This window comes from Antechinus flavipes, chromosome X (assembly GCF_016432865.1).
Source record: "Antechinus flavipes isolate AdamAnt ecotype Samford, QLD, Australia chromosome X, AdamAnt_v2, whole genome shotgun sequence".
Taxonomy (NCBI): domain Eukaryota; kingdom Metazoa; phylum Chordata; class Mammalia; order Dasyuromorphia; family Dasyuridae; genus Antechinus; species Antechinus flavipes.
The window spans coordinates 7590449-7613253 of record NC_067404.1 but is presented as its reverse complement, the minus strand read 5'-3'; the positions used below and the strand labels follow the sequence as shown (position 1 = coordinate 7613253).

At 48.2% G+C, this 22805-nt stretch overlaps 1 protein-coding gene across 1 annotated transcript in view; it reads left to right on the top strand.

Moving 5' to 3' along the window:
• The window catches only part of MPP1 (MAGUK p55 scaffold protein 1), a 68871-nt gene extending 47628 nt beyond the window's left edge, over positions 1 to 21243 (top strand). Inside the window, exons 6-12 of the mRNA XM_051967749.1 lie at positions 134 to 330; positions 5550 to 5662; positions 11743 to 11823; positions 12834 to 12914; positions 13935 to 14137; positions 15442 to 15516; positions 20553 to 21243. Of these exons, the coding sequence (XP_051823709.1) occupies positions 134 to 330; positions 5550 to 5662; positions 11743 to 11823; positions 12834 to 12914; positions 13935 to 14137; positions 15442 to 15516; positions 20553 to 20729 (927 nt within the window). The 3' untranslated portion in view covers positions 20730 to 21243. The remainder of the gene's footprint in view (positions 1 to 133; positions 331 to 5549; positions 5663 to 11742; positions 11824 to 12833; positions 12915 to 13934; positions 14138 to 15441; positions 15517 to 20552) is intronic.
• Positions 21244 to 22805: the final 1562 nt, after the last annotated feature.

Genomic DNA, 22805 nt, shown 5'->3' with positions numbered 1-22805 from the left:
GGGTAGATGTCAGCATCCCTAGCAGGACTTTGCTGCCAGGCAAAGCAGCCTGGGGCTTTTTTCTTCCAAGACTGCAATAGCTTTGCTCATCTGACTTCTTCTGTCCCCACCTCCCCCTTACTTTGTTGTGCAGATGTTCATGAGGGCTCAGTTTGATTACGATCCCCAGAAGGATCCCCTGATCCCCTGCAAGGAAGCAGGCCTAAAGTTCGCCACGGGAGACATCATTCAGATCATCAACAAGGATGACAGCAACTGGTGGCAAGGCAGGGTAGAGGGCTCTTCGAGGGAGGCCGCAGGCTTGATTCCCTCTCCAGAGCTGCAAGAATGGTAAGTCAAGGGGGTCCCACATGGGCGCTCGCCTCACCCCAGTAAGCATTCGTCCATCACCTGCTGGAGGCCAGGGGCTACCATGCAAAGGCCTCTGGGAACAGGAGGTCATGTACATGGAGAAATAATACAAGGTGTGTGTGGGAGGGCTGGGGCAGGGCTAGAGACATCCTGACATTAGGAGCAAAAAGAATGGTCAGTGGGTCTGGACAAGGTGAGGAGGCGCAATCAGTGTGCTCGAGTTGGGCGTCGAATCCGATTCCATCATTTTACAGGGAAGGAAACTGAGGCCCAGAGAGCTGGTGACTTGTTCAAAGTCAAATTGATTTATTGAACCCAGGACCTTTGACACCAGATTCAGCCAACTTAGATGGGGGCTCTTTGACTCACTTGAGCTAAAAAGATTTCACAACCAGTAGGAGGGTGGCCACAAATTCACTCCTGTAACAGCTCGGGAAAATGTTTCCATCAAGGGAACTAGGGTTCAGAGGGGACTTGAGTTCAAATACTCCTTCCCCAGCTTCCTGCTTAGTACCTGGACTATTAGTCACCCAACCCAACTGGAGAGCGCCTGAAGCCTTGTAGACGACTTTCCCTGGTATAGTCACTTTCCCCTCTTTTCATGCAAGAGGAGAGGGTTGGTCCAGCTAATTCCCAAGCTGCCTTTCACCTCGGAGCTCTCTCTGGGGCGGCTTGTGCTCCAGGCCAGGGGAGGTCTGGGTTCAATCCACAAGCATTCATTAAGAGCCTATTGTGTGCCTAGAGGGACTGTGCTAAGCACCGGAGAAACAAGAAGAGGCCAAAGGCAGCCAGTGTCCTCAAGGAGTTTCCAATTTAACCCAAGTTCCCTGCCTCCCGATCCATCAGTCTTTTTGTTTGGGGGGGAGGGGAGGCAATTGGGGTTAAGTGACTTGCCAGAGTCACACAGCTAGTAAATGTCTGAGGCTGGAGTTAAACGCAGCTTCTCTTGACTCCAGGGCCAGTGCTCTGTCCATGGCAGTGCCACTTAGCCGCCCCTCCAACACTCTTTTTTTTTAACTTTTTATTTTATTATAACTTTTTATTGACAGAACATATGCGTGGGTAATTTTTACAACATTGTCCCTCGCACTCACTTCCGTTCCAACTTTTCCCCTCCTTCCCTCCACCCCCTCCCCTAGATGGCAGGCAGTCTCATACATGTTAGACATGTTAAAGTAGATCTTAAATACAATATATGTGTACAGATCCGTACAGTTCTTTTGTTGCACAAGAAAAATCAGATTTAGAAAGAAGGTAAAAATAACCTGGGAAGAAAAACAAAAATGCAAGTAGTTCACATTCATTTCCCAGTGTCCTTCTCTGGGTGTAGCTGCTTCCGTCCATCACTGATCAATTGGAACTGAGTTAGATCTTCTCTTTGTCGAAGAAATCCTCTTCCAACAGAAAATACCCTCATACAGTATTGTTGTGTATGATGATCTCCTGGTTCTGCTCGTTTCCCTCAGCATCAGTTCATTTAAGTCTCTCCAGGCCTCTCTGTATTCATCCTGTTGGTCATTTCTTACAGAACAATAATATCCCATAACATTCATATACCACGATTTATTCAGTCATTCTCATCCACTCAGTTTGCAGTTCCTTGTCACTACAAACAGGGCTGCCACAAACATTTTTGCACATACAGGCCCCTTTCCCTTCCTTAGTATCTCTTTGGGATATAAGCCCAGTAGTAGCACTGCTGGATCAAAGGGGATGCACAGTTTGATAACTTTTTGAGCCTAGTTCCAAATTGCTCTCCAGAATGGCTGGATGTGTTCACAACTCCACCCACAATGCATCAGTGTCCCAGTTTTCCCGCATCCCCTCCAACATTCATCATTATTTTTTCCTGTCATCTTAGCCAATCTGGCAGGTGTGTAGGGATATCTCAGACGTCTTTTCATATGGCTAGAAATAGTTTCCATTTCTTCATGCAAAAATTGTCTGTTCATATCCTATGACCTCTATCAATTGGAGAATGGCTTGGTTTCTTATACATTAGAGTCAATTCTCTATTTATTTTGGAAATGAGGCCTTTATCAGACCCTTTAACTGTAAAAACAACATTCTTTTTTTTCTTCACATTTTATTTATTTATTTATACACATACACACAAGAAAAGCCAACCAAAAAACCAGAATCACCCAGCTTGTTCACACATCTTATCGACTAAGCTTTGCTCTAAGAACCAAGTTGTCTGATATAGGGGCAAGCACGTTGGTCTGGCAGCCGTGGGGCCTGGCTTTATTCAACAGTTGGATGATATTGGGCAAATCTTACCCTTTCTGGGCCCCTTTCATCAACATCATTGTTAAAGAACAGAGTTGGAGTAAATAGTCTCTGTAGACTCCTCCATGTTTCACATTCTAAGTTTCTAAAAAATGTGTTTTGGTTGCTCTCCTTCCCCCGCTTTGTAAAAGTCAAAGCAACTTCAAAAGGCAACGATTTGCTCGTTTTTACCTTCTTTCTTTCTGAGAATGTTGACAGCTGTAACATTCGGGAATGCAGTTGGTGCAAGGCAGAATACAGACAAACCTACCTCCCATGACCTCGAGTGTTTAAGTCTATTATTGAGGTGTTAAGTTGCATTAGATTGAAAAAACACAGGGTATAGATAGGAAGAAAGCAGCAACACAGAATTGACTCCATTTAGCTTTTGTTAAAGCATAATCTCCCAGGTTATTTATATATATATATATATATATACATACATATATATATATATATTATATATATATATATATATATATATATATATATATAAAGCATAATCTCCCAGGTTATTTATATATATATATAAAGCATAATCTCCCAGGTTATTTATATCTTTATATATATATATATATACAGTTGCCAATTATGTCTCTCCTAATATATTTATGCAGTTGATTAAAAAACCTAACTTAAATGCAGGACATGCCGTTTATCCCTGCTATATTTCAGTTTTCTGCTTCTGGCCATTGTTATTAAGATTTAGAACTAAAAGAAAAATCAGAGCTCTTTGTATCCTAGTCCCTTGCCCCCAGAAAGCGGAAACGAAAGGCCAGAGGGGGAAGAAAACTGGCCCCATGCTGCCATTAGTAAGTACAAGCATGATTTGAAACCAGATCTTCTGACTCTAAAACCAACGTTCTTTCCTTCTTCTGGGGATTTTGTAAATCTCGCCCCGCAGTATTAGCTACAGCTCGATCAGCTCGAAATTGAGTCATTGTGCCATTTAGGCTTCCAGCCAAGTCACTGATGTGACAGAGGAACAAAGCAGTGGTACCATTCACCCCTCTGGTTGGGTCTCTACTCAGTCAAATACCCAGCCCTTCTTTGGATCGAATTCTAACCTAAGCTAGAGTCCCTAATGATAACACTGCTGGTAGATGCAGGCCTTGTCTCTCCGCTTCCAGGCACAGGATTCACCAGATTGGTCCCGGCTTCCGGTTAGCTTATCTCCACCTCGGTTGGCTAGGAAAGAGCAGAATGAATCACGGCTCACCTGGGGCTTGGTTGTCAGGAGCACAGATGCCATGACTTCTGTGCTCGCCTATTTTGTAGGGGCAAGAACCTCAGGAGCGAGCCAGAACACGGGAAGGCTCGGTGCCCCCAACATTCTTTTTTTTTAATCAGTGTTTTAGTCATTCTAAACTTAACACCAACAACTTGAACAAAGAGGAGATTGTGCATGAAATTGCAAATCTCTCTTATGTAGAGCTGGTTTTGTTTTTGTTTTTTTTTTTTTTAAAGTAACTCATACATAGGATGAATTGGTCCCAAAGCTGTTCCACTAATCTGTGTTTCCCTCTGAACTACCTTTCGGTCAGTTCTGTGTCCTTTTTGTAATTGTTCATTGATGATCTCGTCACGGTTGCTTTTCTGCTTCATTATCATTAACCCTTTGCCCCATCCCTCCCCCCACCCCCCAAAGCTCTTCCTCTGTCACCAAGAAGCCCAGAAGCACCCACACATTCACACTGGCCATATCTGAGAATGGGCCCGTCACTTGTTACCGAGAGGCCAAATCCCATATTCTCTTCCCTGTGCTGTGCTACCTCTGAGGCCCTAGCATCTAGAACTTAGTCTGGATAATACACCTGAAGGACTAGTTCCGGATCAAGGAGCCACAATCAGCAGCAGGGGCTTCCGGCAGAGGTCAGACAATCACTGGTGCAGGAGTGGGCATTCCTCGTAGGGGCGAGGTTAGGGTAACCATGGGAGTCCTGGGAGTCTGCCGCTGAGGAACCCCCGGGGCTGGCCGGCCCTGGCTCCATCATTCTGCTGTCCCTGCCTCCTTTTCCTGTAAAGGAGGCGGGTGGGGCTAAGCCAGGGACTGGGAGGACTCCTGAAACGTGCCTTAGCTTGTTCCTTCATTAGCTTGCTCTGTTGTAAATTCTCTAATCTACCCGAGGGCCACGAGTTGCTTTTTCCTGTACTGGAAATGAGGAGGAGCTGAGGACATTTCGGGGCACCTGACGTGGCTCAGCCTCATCTGGCTGCGTGTCTGCCCCAGTGTGTCCCATGCACAAGGTCACCCAGCTGCCCTTAGCGCCCCCTGCGGCTGAATTGCTTGTCTCAAAGCCTTCTCCCTTCTCCTGTCCCGGGACTGAGCCCTGGCTGTGTCTCCGAAGCCTCCCGTCCCCGCTCCCGACCCCGTCCAAGCTGCTTGTTTCCCAGCCCTGCTGTAGCTCGCTCCCTGAGGCCCGTAAATATTCCCTCATATTCACTGACACTTTGAGATCCATCACCCTGAAAAGAGGACAGAGACTCCCTGGGTGTTAACAAATGAGTCTGAATGACCCGGCTTCCTTACGGTCCCGACCGTGCCTCAGTGGTCCGCACATGTCTCGTTGAAGCAGGGCCCGTGGGCGGACTCCCATCTGCCCTCCTGAACGCTGTTCCCCAGAAAGCCTTGTCTGCCCTATGGTCTGACATCATCTGAGTGGGAAGAGAAGAGAAGGTGGGGATGGGGGGCGGGGAACCTCACTGGGAGGGTTGAGATACGCCCTCTTCCTCCACTACACTCACACTGGCTACTTTTGGACTTGATTTCCCCCAAGGCGGGTGAGGGCAGGGGACTGGCCCCTCAGCCGCCTCTCCCCCCCACTGAGTGTTTTGGGGCCTGATTCCCCTGAGGAGGGGTGAGGGCAGGGGGCCGGACCCCCAGCCGCCACCACCACCTGACTGAGTTATTTTGCGCTTGGTTCCCCCAGGAGAGTGGCCAGCGTGGCCCAGTCAGCCACTCAATCCGAGTCCCCGAGCTGCAGCCCCTTTGGGGGAAAGAAGAAGAAATACAAAGACAAGTACCTGGCGAAGCACAGCTCAAGTAAGAAGGACCCCCGGCCTCTCCCCTTCCCCCTCCCCCCGCCACATTTCCCTGGGAGGCCTCCTCTTGGTGGGGAGGCAGTGTGGAATGGGAAGCCCACCCTTCACACCTCACTCAGGACCCCCCGCTGCCACCCACTGGGGGGCGGCTGAGGGACAAACACTGGGACTCACCTTTCCACGCCTGTAAAGTAGGGGTCTCGGCCACCTCGGAGGCACGGGGCCCCAGAGCTAGGGGCCTGGAGGCTCACTTCCTGCCTCCCCTGGCACCCTTCCAGGCTCCCCCCTCAGCAGGTAAGTCCATAGAGGCAGTGAGAGGCCAGCCCTCCCTCCCTTTGAGGCCCCAAGAGCACCTGCCTCCTGGGCTTGTTGGGAGGAATCAGTAAGGCCATGGGCCAGCAGGAAGGGCTCCAAAGCTCCCAGAAGCACCCTCTTGGTGTGGGTATGACCCCTTCCCACTTCCCAGTTGGGAACACGGCTCTCCGCTTGCCACTGTCGGAGAGTGGCCTCCGTTTCTCTGACACCCTGAGGCTGGCCCAGTGCTGACTGACGCTGTCCCATTGGAACCCCGCAGCACCTCTGGGGTGAGCGTAGGCCCTTGGCAGCCCCTTTTATTTTTATGGATGGGGATGCTGGGGCTCACTGAGGTAACTTGTCCAGGGTTATAAGGCCTGAGACATGATTCAAACCCAGGCCTTCCCGGCTCCTACTTCTGGCAGTCTCTGCTGCAGGGCAGACGTACCGCGGGCGGCCACAGAATCAAATGAAACAGCCGGGTTTATGAAGGAGACCAGCCACGCTGAAATGCAGTGGTGGCAGACGAGCGCCCCAGTTGACTTCAGAGCTCCTGCTCTGGGGAAGATTTGAAGTCGGAGAATCAGAATTAGAAGTCTCCTGGATGGTACTGGCCATGGGACTCGGGCACAAGGACTTACAGAGTGGTCACCGGGCACCGAGGAGGTGCCCTATACTAAGCTAGGGGCTGGCATGCAGAGTGGTCGCCGGGCACCGAGGAGGTGCCCTGCACTAAGCTAGGGGCTGGCCATGCACAGTGGTCACCGGGTACCGAGGAGGTGCCCTGCACTAAGCTAGGGGCTGGCATGCAGAGTGGTCGCCGGACACCAAGGAGGTGCCCTATACTAAGCTAGGGGCTGGCATGCAGAGTGGTCGCCAGGCACCGAGGAGGTGCTCTATACGAAGCTAGGGGCTGGCCATGCACAGTGGTCACCGGGCACCGAGGAGGTACCCTGCACTAAGCTAGGGGCTGGCATGCAGAGTGGTCGCCAGGCACCGAGGAGGTGCCCTACACTAAGCTAGGGGCTGGCATGCAGAGTGGTCACCGGGCACCGAGGAGGTGCCCTGCACGAAGCTAGGGGCTGGCCATACAGAGTGGTCACCGGGCACCGAGGAGGTGCCCTGCACGAAGCTAGGGGCTGGCATGCAGAGTGGTCGCCAGGCACCGAGGAGGTGCCCTGCACGAAGCTAGGGGCTGGCCATGCAGAGTGGTCGCCAGGCACCGAGGAGGTGCCCTATACTAAGCTAGGGGCTGGCCATGCAGAGTGGTCACCGGGCACCGAGGAGGTGCCCTGCACGAAGCTAGGGGCTGGCCATGCACAGTGGTCACCGGGCACCGAGGAGGTACCCTGCACTAAGCTAGGGGCTGGCATGCAGAGTGGTCGCCGGGCACCGAGGAGGTACCCTGCACTAAGCTAGGGGCTGGCATGCAGAGTGGTCACCGGGCACCGAGGAGGTGCCCTGCACTAAGCTAGGGGCTGGCCATGCACAGTGGTCACCGGGCACCGAGGAGGTGCCCTGCACTAAGCTAGGGGCTGGCATGCAGAGTGGTCACCGGGCACCGAGGAGGTGCCCTGCACAAAGCTAGGGGCTGGCATGCAGAGTGGTCACTGGGCACCAAGGAGGTGCCCTACACTAAGCTAGAGGCTGGCATGCAAGGAGCTTCCTTCCTCCTAGAGGCCACAAGGCAGGCCAATCCAAGTTAAGGAGAAGGTGCTTGGCTTAAGACACGTGGGGAGGAAAGGGAAGCAGGCAGGGACGGCCTCCATGAAGGAGGAGGCGGGCCTGCCAGGGCCCGGAAGAAAGCTGAGAGGCAGAGTGGTTATGGGAGGGAGAGACAGGCCGGACGGAGCTTGGCGATCACCTCGGTAAGCCATCGGGGGGCATATGGAATGTCTAGAAAAAGCAGGTTTTTGTCGCATGGGAGATCTCTGTCGCCGCCAGGCCAAAGACTTGGTATTTTATCGTAGAGGCAGGAGGGAACCGTCAAGAGCTTTTTTAGCAGGGAAATGCTTTGCTCAAATATGTTTTGAGTATTTCTTGATCTGCTAGGGAGGCCACAGGGCACCGGGCTTGGAGTCGGGGGAAACGTCCGACCTCGGCCACTGCCCGGCTGCGTGACCCTGGGCGAGTCACGTAATTAATGTCAGCTGACTCAACTGTAAAACGGGGATCATAGTAGCCCTGCCTCCCAAGGTTGTTGTGAAGAGTAAATGAAATGCCATTTCTACAACACTTTGCAAACCTTCAAGCTCTCCGTAAACGTGAGCTGCTGGTACTCTTTTTGTTGCTGTGATTGGATGCCATGAGGAGGGCAGAGACTGGGAGCAAGGAAACCGATGAGTGAGTTCTCATACTAGTTGGGGCAAGGCTTGAGAGGGCCCGAGTTAGGCTTGCAGCGGTGTGAGGAGAGGAAAGGGGACGGACGTGGAGAGCTGGGACTGATGACATTGGGCAACGAGATGACTAGGGGGAGGGGAAGAATCCAAGATGAATCCATTTCAGACCGGAAGCGGGGGAGACCGGGAGTTGGTGGTCCCCTCCACAGCAACGGGGCAGTGTGGGAGGGAAGCTCCTATGTTCCGATTTCGACATAACTGAGTCTGTGAGCCGTGAGGCGTCTCACCAGCGTTAGGCAACGTGGGCCCGGATTGCAGGAGACTTTGCGGGTTTTTCCGTAAGGTTTTTTTTTCAAATTTTTGACCTTTTTTCTTTATTTCTTTCCTGAATTTTTCTTTATTTCCCCTGAAGCGATTGGGGTTAAGTGACTTGCCCAGGATCACCCAGTAGAAGCATTAAATGTCAGACTGGAATTGAACTCAACTCCTCCTGTCTTGAGGGCCAGTACTCCCTCCACTGGGCCACCTAGCTGCCCTAGATTTCAGGAGAGAAATTCCATGTGGGTGTAGCAGTCTGAGAGGCGGACTCCTCTCAGGTGACAGGAGGAGCTCATGGGCTCATTTAATGAGCTGGAGGGAAGAGTGGAGGGAGAGAAGGCCAAGGTCAAGGTCCTGTGGCATCAACACCCATGCTTGCAGTGGGGGTTAAGAAGAGTGGTTGCAGGGAGGGAAACTGAGACAGCAGTCAGAAAATGGGGAGGAGAACCAGGGGAGAGTGGCATTGTGGAAGCCTGGAGACCGGGGATGGGAACGATACTTAAATAGGGACTTAACAGTGGCCGGAGTTGCCCACGGGTCAGGTTTTCTTTGTCCTCCATAGTAGTTTATTTTTCCTAGAACATGTAAAGATCGTTCTCATCATTCATTTTTGTAAGAACCGTGTTCCAATTTTTCTCCCTCCCTCCCTTACATCCCCCCTCCCCAAGACAGCAGATAATCTGCTATAGGTTAAATACTCAATTTAAAAGTTATTTTAAAATTTTAAATGAATCAATTAAAATAAATTAAATTTAAATTAAATAATTAAAACATTGTAAAAAGAGAACTTTTCAAAGAGCATTGGTTTTATCAGGTCCCGGATAAAGGGAGCAGTTTTTGAGCCAGGTGGCAAAGGGCTGAGAAATGAGCAAAAGGAAGACACAGGCAGCAAGGGGAGATGCTGGTGAACAGAAGAAAAACTATCATTTGATAGCTTTTAGGAATGGTGGGCTCAAAGGCAATTTTTGGTTTTGTTTTTGCTGAGGCGATTGGGGTTAAGTGACTTGCCCAGGGTCACACAGCCAGGAAGTGTCTGAGGTCAGGTGTGGGATGAGTGAGGAGGGGTTTTGGGTTGGGGAACAAAGCGGGAGTCAGCGTTCATAACAAACTTGACGTGAAACGGGAGAAGGCCAGGGCTCTCCTGGGACAGAACAGCAAAGGAAGGAGTAGGTGATGGCGTTTTCACTGATGGCTGGAGTCGAGTTGGAGTTGACTGGTTTTAGAAGAGGAAAGGTGAGCTAGAATTAATCGGGATAAGGATCAATGGATACAAGGGAAAGGATTTCCAGTGGCAGCCTGGGGCTAGTTGAAGTCGGGTCATGGAAATTGTGAGTGGACTTCTCCCGGGAGTGCCCATCGCCGTGTGAGTGGGAGCAGAGAAGATAGAAGCGGGGCGCTCCGAGTTGGGATCTCACAAGGAACGAGAAGCAGAAGGACGTGGGATCGCCGGACTCATGGGGAGCGAGCGGCGGTTGCTTGAGCAAAATGGTGAAAAGAGGAAAAGGAGGCAGAATAGGCCACAGGAGGAGTGACAGGCCAGGATCAATGTAAAGAACAGGATTAGGAAGGATGAGGCAGAGGAAGAGAGGAAACGGGGAGGAGGCTGTGATCGGAGCTCAGGATTATAGAAGTGGAATTGTGATGGGGAAAGGTAAGATCAAGGGGATCAGCGGGTGGGAGAGAGGCTAAGAAACGGGAAGCCCGGTGTGTTTGAGAGCATGTCGACATGTCTCCGAAAGGCCCAGAATATGAGCAAGTGGGGAGGGCCGGAGCAGAACTTCCCCTTCTTAGGCCTATTTTCTCTCTAAAATAGGGGTGAGAATAAATCTCAAAATCAGATGAGGTCAGTTCGTGGAGGAGAAAGCTGGAGAGAAGGGGGGAGCTCCCTTCCTCAGGTTTTGGAAGATTTACATTAGCTAGGACTTTGACAAAGGTCAAAGTGTGACACCGCTCGGTCACACAGGAAGTAGCTGACAAAGCTACCCCCTGCCCCGGGGGCCACTTCACGTAGGCATTTTCCCTGAGAGGGCCGCTGGCAAGCCAGGAAGATCGAGGTCCATGTGAGTAAAAGTCAAAGTAAAATTTGGTCAAAGGCAGAACACAAAAAGAAGCCAAGACACAAGCTTGAGTAGACCCCAGAGCAGAATGTTTTGGGGGATCCAGGAGAGCCCCGAATTCCCTGTAGCCCTCTTCAGCCTTGGTAGAGAACTACTGAGCCAGGCGGCGCCAGCGGGCTCGAAGCCTATACCGTTGGATTTAAACAGTAGAATCGGTTCATTCCTGAACGATATAGACAACGAGCATTCTTTCCATAAGTGCAAGACCACAAACTTCTCGCCCTATTTGGGGTCTTAGATGAGAACTACTAGAGAAACTGGGAGGCCTTTTGGCTCCAAATGGGCTTAGACCAGCATGTTATATATTGTACGCCACCAGTAATTTTAAATAGAGCTATCGGTCCATCCGTAAACATTGAGTAAGCACCTACTGTATACCAGACCCTGTGCTAAATTATGGGCATCCAAAAAGAAGCCAAAACTAGCCCTCACAAGTCAGGAGGAGAGGATGAGGAGGGAGAATGTCCAAGCTTGGCACAGCCAGGACCAAGGCCCGGAGTCAGTGATGGGGAATATTGTTCTTGGATCAAAAGTGTGGTGGGGGGTGAAGTATAAGAAGACTGGAAAGGTAAGGGAGGGGCGTTGCTAGGAAGGACTTTGAATACAGCCCTCTATATTTGACCTTGGCATTGATAGGGAGCCGCTAGAGTCTGTTGTGGGCGGGGCAAAGAGAAAGTGACATGATCAGACCTGTTCTTAGGAAAATCACTCTGAAAGTTAAGTAGGGGGTGACTGAATGGGGTGGGGTGGGAAGGAGGGGTTGAGGCAGGCAGAACCACCATGGTGGTAGCCCAGGCATGAGGAGACCTGCACCAGGGAAGTGGTAATAGCGGAAGGGAGAAGAGAGATCGTTGGGAGAGGAAGGCAAAATCAACGGTCTTAGCAACAGAATATAAGTGGAGTGAGGCTGGAGACCAGAAGGTGCCCAAGAAAGGGACTGCCCCATAGCTCGCCGTGACAAGGACCGCCATCCCCTTGCCACTAACTCATTGACCTCTCTTTCTTTGCCATAGTTTTTGATCAATTGGATGTGGTTTCCTATGAGGAGGTTGTGCAGCTCCCTGCATTCAAGAGGAAGACGCTGGTGCTGATAGGTGTGTGAAGAGGCCCCGGCCTGCCCCACTGGCAGCAGAGAAAAGCTGCTGACCTCATGGGAGAAGTTCTCCGTCCAATGGCATTCACCTAGAAAGAGGAGTGAAAGGCAGCAGAGGTTCCCTAAAGCTAGGTGCCCATTAGAAGGCAATGGGTGGAGTTGGGGGGCAGGAACCCAGAAACATGGTGTCTATCCTGGCCTATGGCGAGGGGGGGAGGGGAGAAACCCAGTACAGGGAGGGAATCCCGTCAGGGCCCAGTCAGGGGGCCACAGGCTGGGGTTACGGACACCAAAATGGAATTGTTTCTGGCCTCCGGGAACTTACAGTCGACCCGTGGTGTCGGTCTGAAATATTTAGAAAGCCAAGAAGAGATGTCTGGGTTGGGAAATAAGAGGAACAAGAAAGCTCAGGAAGATGTGGAGGGAGAGTGACCAGGCATAAGGAACAGTCTAGATGGGCCAGTGTCACGACCTTCAGCTGGAGTTTTTCAGGAGAGCAGTGGAAAGGCTTGTTACACACTTTTGATGCTTTGGCATTGGAAGGATTTTTGATGTCATGAGAGAGGTAGAGAGACCCAGAGGGAAGAGAGGCAGAAGGAGAGGGTTGGTCATTCCACATTGACCGTGAAGTTGGCTGCTTTTCTTTGAGCTTCTTCAGAGTGTTTAAAGATACTTTGCCGTGGGGATCCCTGAACCTTTATAGAAATGGCCCAGACAGAGAGAGTGTGAGGGGCTTGAGGAAAGATTCTTTTCCCTCACTTCCTTGGGGGAAGAGAGGAAGGATGATTGCCTAGTAGTTGACCCCCTGCTCCTTCTATCCTGCTCTCTTCTCCCCCCACTGGCTCGCCTAATTCCACCAGAATGACCAAGATCTGCTTTGCTTGAAGCTGTGTCAGGGGAGCCAGCTGATACAACTCCCCTCTGCCCTTACTTTCCCTTTTCCTGGAGGGGGGATGGTAGTCTGGCTGCCGCTCAATTCCACCTGAGCCTTTCTCTTCTCTCCCCAACCAGGAGCCAATGGAGTCGGTCGCAGCCACATCAAGAATGCCCTGGTCAACAAGAACCCGGAGAAGTTTGTGTACCCAGCTCCGTGTAAGTAGCCTCGGGAAAGGGGAGCTTCGTAGCCAAGCTTAGCCTGGAAATCAGCCCTCTGCATATTGGGGGGGGGGGCATTTAAAGCCTAAAAAAACTCTGGGAAACCTGCAGCCATAGACTGCCAGGGCAGGTCTCTTGCCTTTGCCTCTGCCCTAGTGCTTGGTGACCCCAATGGTGGAGAAGCCAGTTTCTGTTTCTACTCAGAAACGAAGTTGTCTTTGGCTTAGTCCTCACCCTTTGACCTGAACTGGGAAAAATCCAAGTTCCAACCCTGCCTCTCACACATACTGTGTGACTCTAAGCAAGTCACTTAAACCTAACCTTAGGCGTTTCTCTTATGACTAAAAGGCAAGTTGTCCATCTGTATCGATGGGTAAAATTTCCACACTGGGACTTCCTCTCCGACTAAATCACCGTTCCAAATTCTTTCCTCTCATCGCTCTCATATTCCACAAGGGAAACAAAAAGTACCCAGCCATCTCCGCTTTTAAGCATCATCCATTCTACTGGGTAGCTATAAGGAAGAGACATAATACTGGATAATAAAGAGAAAGTCCTTTTTGTAGGAGGGAAAGAAGGTCATGCCAGAAAAGGCCTTCTGCTAGACCATCTGGAAAAAATCTTGCTGGCATTCTAAGCAGGCAAGGCAGCGACGAGGAGGGAGGGCATACCCGGGGTGGGGAACACATCGTAAAGGCGTGGTGATGAGGGACGCGGTATCGTCTCTGGGAAACAGCTGGATCAGAGCGTGGGGATGGGGGAAAGGAAAATAACACGAAAGAGATGGGGGGAAAAGGTGGGAGCCCAATTGTAAAGGGTTTTCAATGTCAGGTAGAAGCATTTGTACATTCGCCTAAAAGCAGTAGGGAAGCAGCGAAGGCTTTTCAGCAGGGAAGTGACTTTTGGGCAGCCCGTGGTGTCGGGAAGATCAATCTGGCAGAAGTCAGGAGGCAAGGGCCACAGGCCAGCTGAGAGACAGAAAGCCTGAACTTGACTGGCGTTGGATCTTTTCTGCAGACACCACCCGACCTCCAAAGAAGAGTGAGGAAAATGGGAAGGATTATCATTTCATCTCCACTGAGGAGATGACCAAGAATATCTCAGCCAATGAGTTCTTGGAATTTGGCAGTTACCAGGGCAACATGTTTGGCACCAAATTTGAGACCTTGCATCAGATCCATCAGCAGGACAAAGTTGCCATCCTGGACATCGAGCCCCAGGTGAATGGACAGTCGGTCCTGGGCCCCCGTGGATGGGCAGGGGGCTGGGCTAAGACACTTTGCCGCCTGTTAGCTTCAGTCAGTTGAAATAGAAAAGCCCAGCTCAGTAGAATGGCCGTCCCTGGACGGTAGGAAATGGTAAGGCAGCCATACTTAATGATAGGAAGACCTGGCTTCAGGTGGGTGGAGGAATAATAAAAGCGTCCTTTGAGAAAGACAATCTCTTGTTGTTGGATCCTGAGGCTGGCCGAGGACGTCTTAGGACATCGGCAGAGAAGGCATGTTGTAAAAACGGTCACAAAGCCAAGGAAACAGCAAGGATGTTGTGTAGGCCCTGCTTAGCTGACCCTGGCCCTGGACAGGGATTTGAAATGGATTGAGTGAGTGAGCGTGGGCCAGCTTCTTCTCTCTTTCTGGAGCAGGATTATTACTATGAGTTTGACAAGTAGCCTTGAATCCGGGCTGGGTTTCAGCCAAACATTTTGTAGTAATTCTCTTTCAGTCTAATTGCTTTCCTTTGTCATCTTACGTATTTTATTGAATACTTTTAAACAATTCTGAGAAGAGGCCCGTAGGCTTCCTCACTGCCAAAGCTAGGGGTGGAGGCGGGGAGAGAAGGGTCCATGCCCTCAAGGTTTCTGGGCAACTTTTTGGAGTTACATCTTCCTAAAACACTTTGGGGCTGAAATCACTAGATTTTTACTTTGCTCCATATGACTGTCTGGTTCCACTATACTGCAACAGGAGCCACAGACACATCATCCTGCTGCTTTCTTCTGAGGAGTGACTTGGGAAGCTTTTGAGGGGCACTTGGGGAGGGGGAAGCCACTAAGCTTCAGGCTTCCCTCTTCGTCACTCTTGTCCCCGTTTGGAACCCTCTTCTTCAGGCAAGTCTTAGTCCACAGGTTCCCTGAGGCTTCTTCTCCAGGCTCCACCTGCCCACTTCTTTCCAATGCTCATTTTAGAGAAGACTGAGGCGCAGAAAGGGCATCTCTGAAAACATACCTGAAGAAGGTGAAGGGCAAGACCGATGCCCAGGGCTGTAGGAGGTAGCAAAGTACTGATTTCTAAGGGTTACTATTACATGGAGAACAGCATGGTCATGTTTGGAGTGCAAGAGTTGGAGTCAGCAGAGATCTGGGTTCTAGATGTGGAATCTTTCAGTATCCAGCAAAGGAAGATAGCAGTGTCTGGAATAGCTCGTTCTCAGGCAGAACTCTTGGGAGACTCAACTGAGACCAAGTTGATTGGCTGCAAGTTATTCCTCTTACTCACTTAAATTTCTTCCCCCTTTCTTTCTCCAGACCCTGAAGATTATCCGGACAGCAGAACTGTCCCCCTTCATCGTTTTCATCGCTCCGACGGACAAGGCCCAACAGGTGGGATGGCACTGGAGAGAGGGGAGGAACTCTCGGGATTAAACATGGCGAGGGCCGGCTCTAGGATCTGTGTAGCTCCTCTGACCGCCACTCCCTAGTCTCCCAATTCCTGGCAGTTGTGTTTGGCTAACTGCCCTTGTACCGGACCGTTCTGCAGAGAAAGAGCCCTTGTCTGGGGGAGGTTACAAGACAAATGATGACAGAGAGAGGAAAGGAAGGTCTGGGACTCCTAGGTCACTCCATGGTAGGGTAGGGTGGGAGCTAGGTGTAATTATCCAGCTGTCTGCAGTGATACTTCTTTGAGAATGACTTCCTCCTCTTCCCAAAGGAAACCATTTCTTGAGTGCAGAGAAAGTAGCTTCTGAAAAGGATGAAGGGAATAGTTCTTTACTATAACAGAAGGAGAAGTAATCCATATTGGATATGGTCCTTTAGGGAAACTCCCCTCCCATCTTCCCTGCACTCCCACCTTTAAGGAAATTCCATTTAATCCAAGAATTGTTCATTAAGCCCCTACCCTAGGCAATGTCTGATAAGAAGGAGAAGAAAAAAAAAAAAAACAACCAATTCCTGAATAGGCCCTTGCCTATCCATGCCAGCCAAAGAGAAGTGCCCTTCCGTGGACATGCTCGAAATTTCCCTGGAGAAAACAGTATTTAGTCAGTTAGTTAGAAAAAGTAGATTGTTGCTTAAATCTGTGGAAGAGAGTCAGCTTTCTTCCTTCCTTTGTTGCAAAGCCACGGTCACTCGGGTTTGGGGTTTGGGGCGGTGATTCCGCCTGTGTGACTGGCTTTGTACAGATCGCTAACATTGTCTCCTAAAAGCTGGGCAGAAGTGTCTCTTGAGTTCTCAAAGCTGATCAAGAATTAAAGTGTGTCCATAGTATTTAGAGTTGGAGTTTCTGATGTGTATGCTATTTAAAAAAAAAAAAAAAAAAAAAAAAGGAAAATGTTTCAGGTTCTTTAAAAGGGTTAGGATTTTTAAAACTGGGTTTGGGGAAATGTAGGGATCTCTCTTTTCCCAGTTGTGAACATCCTCTGCCAATGTGGGTTTGCCAAGAGCAATGTGGGCAAACTGAAGGTGTTTGACAAAGTTTCTGATCTCCTTGTGGACAGAACACTAATGTTCTGGCACTGTGGATGTGCTCACAAGACTCGTACGAGATTTCTGTTGTGTGCTGCCATGGTCACCAAATTTTTCAATGACACCAAGTTGGAAGTAAAAGCTGGATGACAGAATTGGAATTTCAGAGATCTTAGCAGAAATATTCCAAAATATCCAAGAAATAATTATTTTGCCCCATGGCAAAGACAGCCACAAGATCCTCGGAGGAGAAAGAAGGCTATGATCACAGCATCGTTTAGGGTGCTGAAATCTTTCAAAGGTGTTTTTCTCTATGGTGTTAGAACTCATCCTAGTGCTGCTCACTTGGCTTTTCATTGGTTCAAATGAGCTCAGATCATCTAAATGACAGGGCACTAGGCCTGGTGTCAGGAAGTTGTTCAAGTCTTTGCGACCCCGTGGACTGTGGTCACACCAGACCCTTCTATCCTGTACTATCTCTCAAAGTCTGTCCAAACTCGTGTTTGTTGTTTCCGTGACATTCTCTCTCCATCTCATTCTCTGCCATCCTCTTCTCCTTTTGCCTTTAATCTTTCTCAACGTCACAGTTTTTTCCAATGAGTCCCGGCTTTTCATCATGTGGCCAAAGGATTTAAACTTTAGCTTCAGCATTTGACCTTCCAGTGAATGGTCAAAATGAATTTCTTTAAATCGTGACTGATTTGACCTCCTTGCTGTTCAAGGAACTCTCACAAGTACTCTCCAGCACCCTGATTTCAAAGTGTCGATTCTTCAGTGCTCGGCTTTCCTTCTAATCCAACTCTCGTAGCCATACGTCACTACCGGAAAAGCCGTGGCTTTGACCTGGCTTTTGTTGGCAAGGTGACGTCTCTGCTGTTTAGTATGCTGACCGCGTTTGTCAGAGTTTTTTAATTTCCTGACTGCAACCACTATCTATAGTGATCTTTGAGCCCAAGAATATAAAATCTGATACTTCTTCTATTTCTTCTCCTTCTGTTTGCTTAGAAGGGATGGGACCAGTTGCCAAGAGCTTAGTGCATTTATTTTGATATTGGTTTGTTTTTATATTAAGCTTTAAGCCAGCTTTTATATTCTCTTTCACCCTCGTTAAGAGGATGTGACCCCATTTTGGATTTTCTTGGCAAAGATACTGGAGTTTTTTTGCTATTTCCTTCTCCAAATGAGAAACTAAGGCAAACAGAGTGAAGTGACTTGTCTGAGGTCACACGGTTAGTGTCTGAAGCCAGATTGGAAATCAGGAAGGTGAGCCTTCCTGATTCCAGGCCTGTGCCACCTGAAGTCAAGACGAGTTCAGATATGATATCAGACATATATTAGCTTTGGATTCTGGACAAGTCACCTAACCTGTCTGTCTCCCTCTCCTACCATTTCTGAAATGAGAATAATAACACTACTTGGCTCCCAGAGCTGTTGTGAGGATCAGATGGCATATTTGTCGAAAGTACTTAGCACAGTACCTGCCACATTTGTTGTCATTCAGTCAAACTCTTAGTGACCCCCCAGACACCAGGCCCCTCTAGCTTGAGGGACTCATCCGATGTTATATCTGTTAGCGTTTTAAGTGTTTCCTTGGCAAAGATATCAGAGTGGTCTGCCCATTTCCTTCTCCCAGCATAGTGGGCTCTTAATAAATGATTATTCCCTTTTCCCTTCTCACGTTCTATTTCACCATTTCTTATGGAACAACATTCTAATCCCATAATTTAACCTTTTCCCAATAGTCCAATTTTGGGGACAGTCTTTTCCTCTGATCTTCTTGGGGTATAGACTCCAAGCAGTACCCCTGGTTCATGATTGTGGTTCTCTAGAATGTCAGAACTACTTCACAGCTCTGCCAACGGTGTGCTAGAAACTATCAAGTTTCTCCTATCCTCTCCACTATTTTCCTCATTGATCATCTTTGCTAATCTGCTGGGTAGAACCCTTATGTTGATTTCCTGTTCATTTATTTAAATAATTAGGGATTTAAAACTTTTTTTCACGATAACTTGGATTTCTTCTGAAAATCACTTGTTACTTTTATTTATTACATTATAATTTATATATGTAAATGTGTAACTTTTTATATTTACATATACACACGTGTCTCTTGCGTATGAGACTCCTTGTCAGAGAAACTTGATATAAATTTCTCCACCTCTCTGCTTGTTTTAATCATGAACTCTTCCCCTATCGATTGATCTGAAAGGTAATTTTTTTCCTTGCGTCTCTGGTGTTGAGGGCTATAAAAATCGTCCAGTTTTCCCAGTCGTTTCTGTCAAAAGTGGGTTCGTCCCTCTCTCAGTAACTGGCATCTTTCGGTCTGTCCTATTAGGTCACTGTTTGTTCCACTGATCATCCCCTTCACTAGTGGTTGGGACTCGAGAGCACATTTTGAGACCTAGCACTGATATATCCTGCCATGCCTTCTTTCCATTTTTCATTATTACCGTTGAGAGTAAATTAATTTAGATAGTATTATTATTATTATGTCATTTATTATATGAGCTGGACAAAATCAGAATGAAATTTACATGGAAAAAAAAGAAAGTTAAAAGGGAAACCGGGAGGTCTAAACCCAAATATCCATCCAAATGTATGGAAAAGGTTCCTATTTAGGAATCTAAATTGGGAAAGGGTTATTTCTGTAATTGGTTGGGAAAGACATTGAGCCCCACGTTTATTCCAGCAGAAATAGAAATGCCAGCAGGCTGACCTCAGAGTGGGAAGAGAACCTTTCCAGTCATAGTTTGGAGCTGACTACTTCAGGGGAAATGGGGGAAGGGAGAGACAGGGAGTGAAATTTAACACATTTCAAACCCCTTCCCCTCCAGAACAACAAAAAAGAAAGGAAGCCAGAAAAGAAATTTCTCAAAGCCGGAGTGGTACATCCCACTCTACAATGGTCAAAGAACATGAATCGTTTTTCAGAGAAACAAAATTTTCTTTCTCACAAAGGATGGCAAAAACAAAATCTAATTCAAAATGAAATTTTTATTTAAAATAAAAAGCCTTAAAAGATACTCAACAACTTTGAGACACCGCCTTATCGCCTTCAAATGGTAAACCTAATTCAAAGCAACCGAATGTAGTGCTGGTTGAGAAACACTTGGTCTTCTGGTACAAATTTGGAAATGTTTTCATTTGGCCATATACTACCTGAAAGAACCTTTAAATAATTAGTGATTTAAAACATTTCTTTGATGATAACTTGGATTTCTTCTGAAAACCACTTGTTTCTTTTATCTATTACAATTTGTATATGTAAATGTGTGTCTATGTACATGTTTTTATATATGTGTTCTATATGACCTACACACACGTGTCTTTTGAACACGAGATTCCTTGTGAGAAGCTTGCTATAGATTTCTCCAACTCTCTGTGCTTGTTTAGTCAAAAAATTTTTTTAAATCTATTTCCTCTTCAGAGTAGAAATATACTTAGTGCAAAAACTAGATGTTAGCATAATGGGATCATTATGAGCAGATCCATTCAGAATGACGAGTCTGGGGGCTACACAGCTTCTCCTCTCTCTGGGATGGCTCTTGTAGACTTGAGAAGACTTGGGGGGAGGGGGCGGCTGTTCTGTGGAAGACAAAAGGTTTTCACCTTTCCCACCTGTTTTTCCTCCCCTCCCACCCCCATGGCTGCTAACTGGGGTTCTTTTTGTGTTGGGTTTTTTTTTTTTAATAGTATTTTATTTTTCAAAATACACATAAAGATAGTCTTCAGCCTTGATTTTTGTAAAACTTCTGTGGCCTACATTTTTCCCCTTCCCTCCGAGCAATTTGATCCGGGTTAAATATGTTTTTGCCTTGTTGTGCCACTCCAGCCATCAGGGTTGGAAAACTCAGCCAAGAAACAATGTTAAGGTCCTGGCAGGGGGGTGGAGGGAGAGCCCGCAGCTGACAAAGGCAACATCATTTCATTTATTGTTCCTTTTCTCTTTGCAGTCGGAAGCTTTGCAGCAACTGCAAAAGGATTCTGAGACTATCCATCACAGATATGCACATTATTTTGATTTCACGCTGGTAAATAATGGTATCGATGAGAGCCTCAAGATAGTGCAAGAGGCCTTCGAGCAGGCGTGCACTTCCCCCCAGTGGGTCCCCGTCTCCTGGGTTTACTGAGCACATTAGCTCGCTTTTCCCGACCTTGCCCCAGCACCCAATGGTAGCGATGCTTCCATCGGTCCTTCCCTCCTCACAGCTAGTCCGGGCTTGCCGCTTCTGCTCCTAGACTTACCCACCTACCAAAGATAGGTCAAGGTTGCAGTCAGACCTTTCGTGCAAGACTCCCTCTCCAAGAATCGCTGGAGAGGGATCTAAATTACTGAATAGAAATCAACTGGAAAATCAACAAGGAGAAAAGGATTGAAAACAAGCTCCAGTCTTTAGGCTTCTCCTGGCCCTGCACGCCCCAGCCTCTCCCTGCCACTGCTGCAGCTGATCCAGCTCCCTTTCTGCTTCTCTCTTGTTGTCTTGTCTCCCCAGGGAGCACAAGCTTCGTCCGGTTCGCTTTGGGGAAGGGTGTCTGTCTAGTAGAATGATGCAAATGTTTATACTTGTGCAATTTCTTTAAATGCCAAAAACTGATGTGCAGGGAAGCCTTAAGTAGCAATAAAAATGTCGCTGTGCAAATGCCCGTTTTGTCTCCCAGGCCTCTGCAGAGGCTTCTTTCTTGCGGTCGCTCTATTGCTGCAGTCACATGGCCCTCGGGACCAGGGCCGGATCCTTCCCCGTTCTGGACTCTGTTCCAATCCTGACTTTTAGGCCTTCCCATGGGACCCAACACTTCGTGCCATAGAAATGCACCATCCCTTTTTTCCTTCAAAACGATGTCACACTATTGGGCTTCATAGCCAGGCTACATGTTGGCCTTCAACAATTCATTGCTAAACTCCTTTTTTTGGGTGTTTTTTCAAGTGATTTGGTAGCGTCTCATGAGCCCTGATTTTCAAATGCTTTCAGAAACCATTCTTCCCCCTCCCCTCCTTTTTAAAGAAACAAACTGTAACCTTTTCCCATGGGCTGGCTCTTGCCCAGATTCTCAGCAGTCACTGACAGCCTCGGTTCAGATTCAGCAGATATTTAGCCCTGAAACACTAGCGACTTCAGTTGGGGAATCCCATCAGCTTCCATGGATCGAATTGCCATTTCTCATTCTCCCATTTACCTTCCAGCCTCAGACTCTCAGGACTCCAATCTCCCATCTGCCTCTCAGACATGCCTAACCGGATGTCCAGCAGACACCTGAAACTCAACGTGTTCTAAATGTTCATTACCATCCTTGTCAGCCCCCAAACCTACTTTTCCAGTACTGGGGAAGGCATTACCATCCTCCCAGTCCACTCCCCCCCCCCCCCACTTCCAATCTAGATCATCCCGAACTCCTCGATCTCTCATCCCGACCCCCCTCCCCAAGTGGTGGGGCAAGGGACAAGGGGACAAGGCGACAAGGCCTGGCAACTACTTTCACCAAATACTTGCTTCTTTCCCATGGCATTGGCATCTCGTCCACTCTAGTACAGGCTCTCATTACCACCCTCCAGACACTAAAGTGGTTAGATGCAGGTTCCATCATGTCACCTCCCTACTCAGACTGCTGTGGCTCCCTATCACCTCCAGAATGAAATATAAAATCCTCTGGCCGGAGTTCAAAGCCTACCTCCTACCTTTCTCACAGCATCCAGTGACTATCCACAAATAAAATCACATTGACATATTATACATTATCTAGTCATAACTAGACTACTAACTAGTTGAGATGACTTTCTCAGAGAAGGACCAATAGATGTTCGTTCTTGCTGGATCACCTCCTTGTTGTGCCCACTTCTGTGGACCGGATTGTTCATGGGCTTTTCTTGGCAGAGACGCTGGAGCAGCTTGCCATTTACTTCTCCAGCTCATTTTACAGATGAGGAAATTAGGTAACCGGAGGTAAATTGACCTGCCCACAATCACAAAGCTAGGAAATGGGAGGTTGGAACTTCTCTTCCCAACCCGGCACCCTACCCACTGAGCTACCTGTTTTTTTGTTACATATGCATCCAAACTTTGTTCTTTAGGTGACGTCGAATTTCCTCAGTAATTCACTGAGGAAAGTTTTTACAAAGTTCAAAATTTGACTAGAGTTGTTAGATTGATTATGTGAAACTTTAAAGAATCTGTTTTTAAACAGATTTTAAAATTCTTTAAAAAGAATCT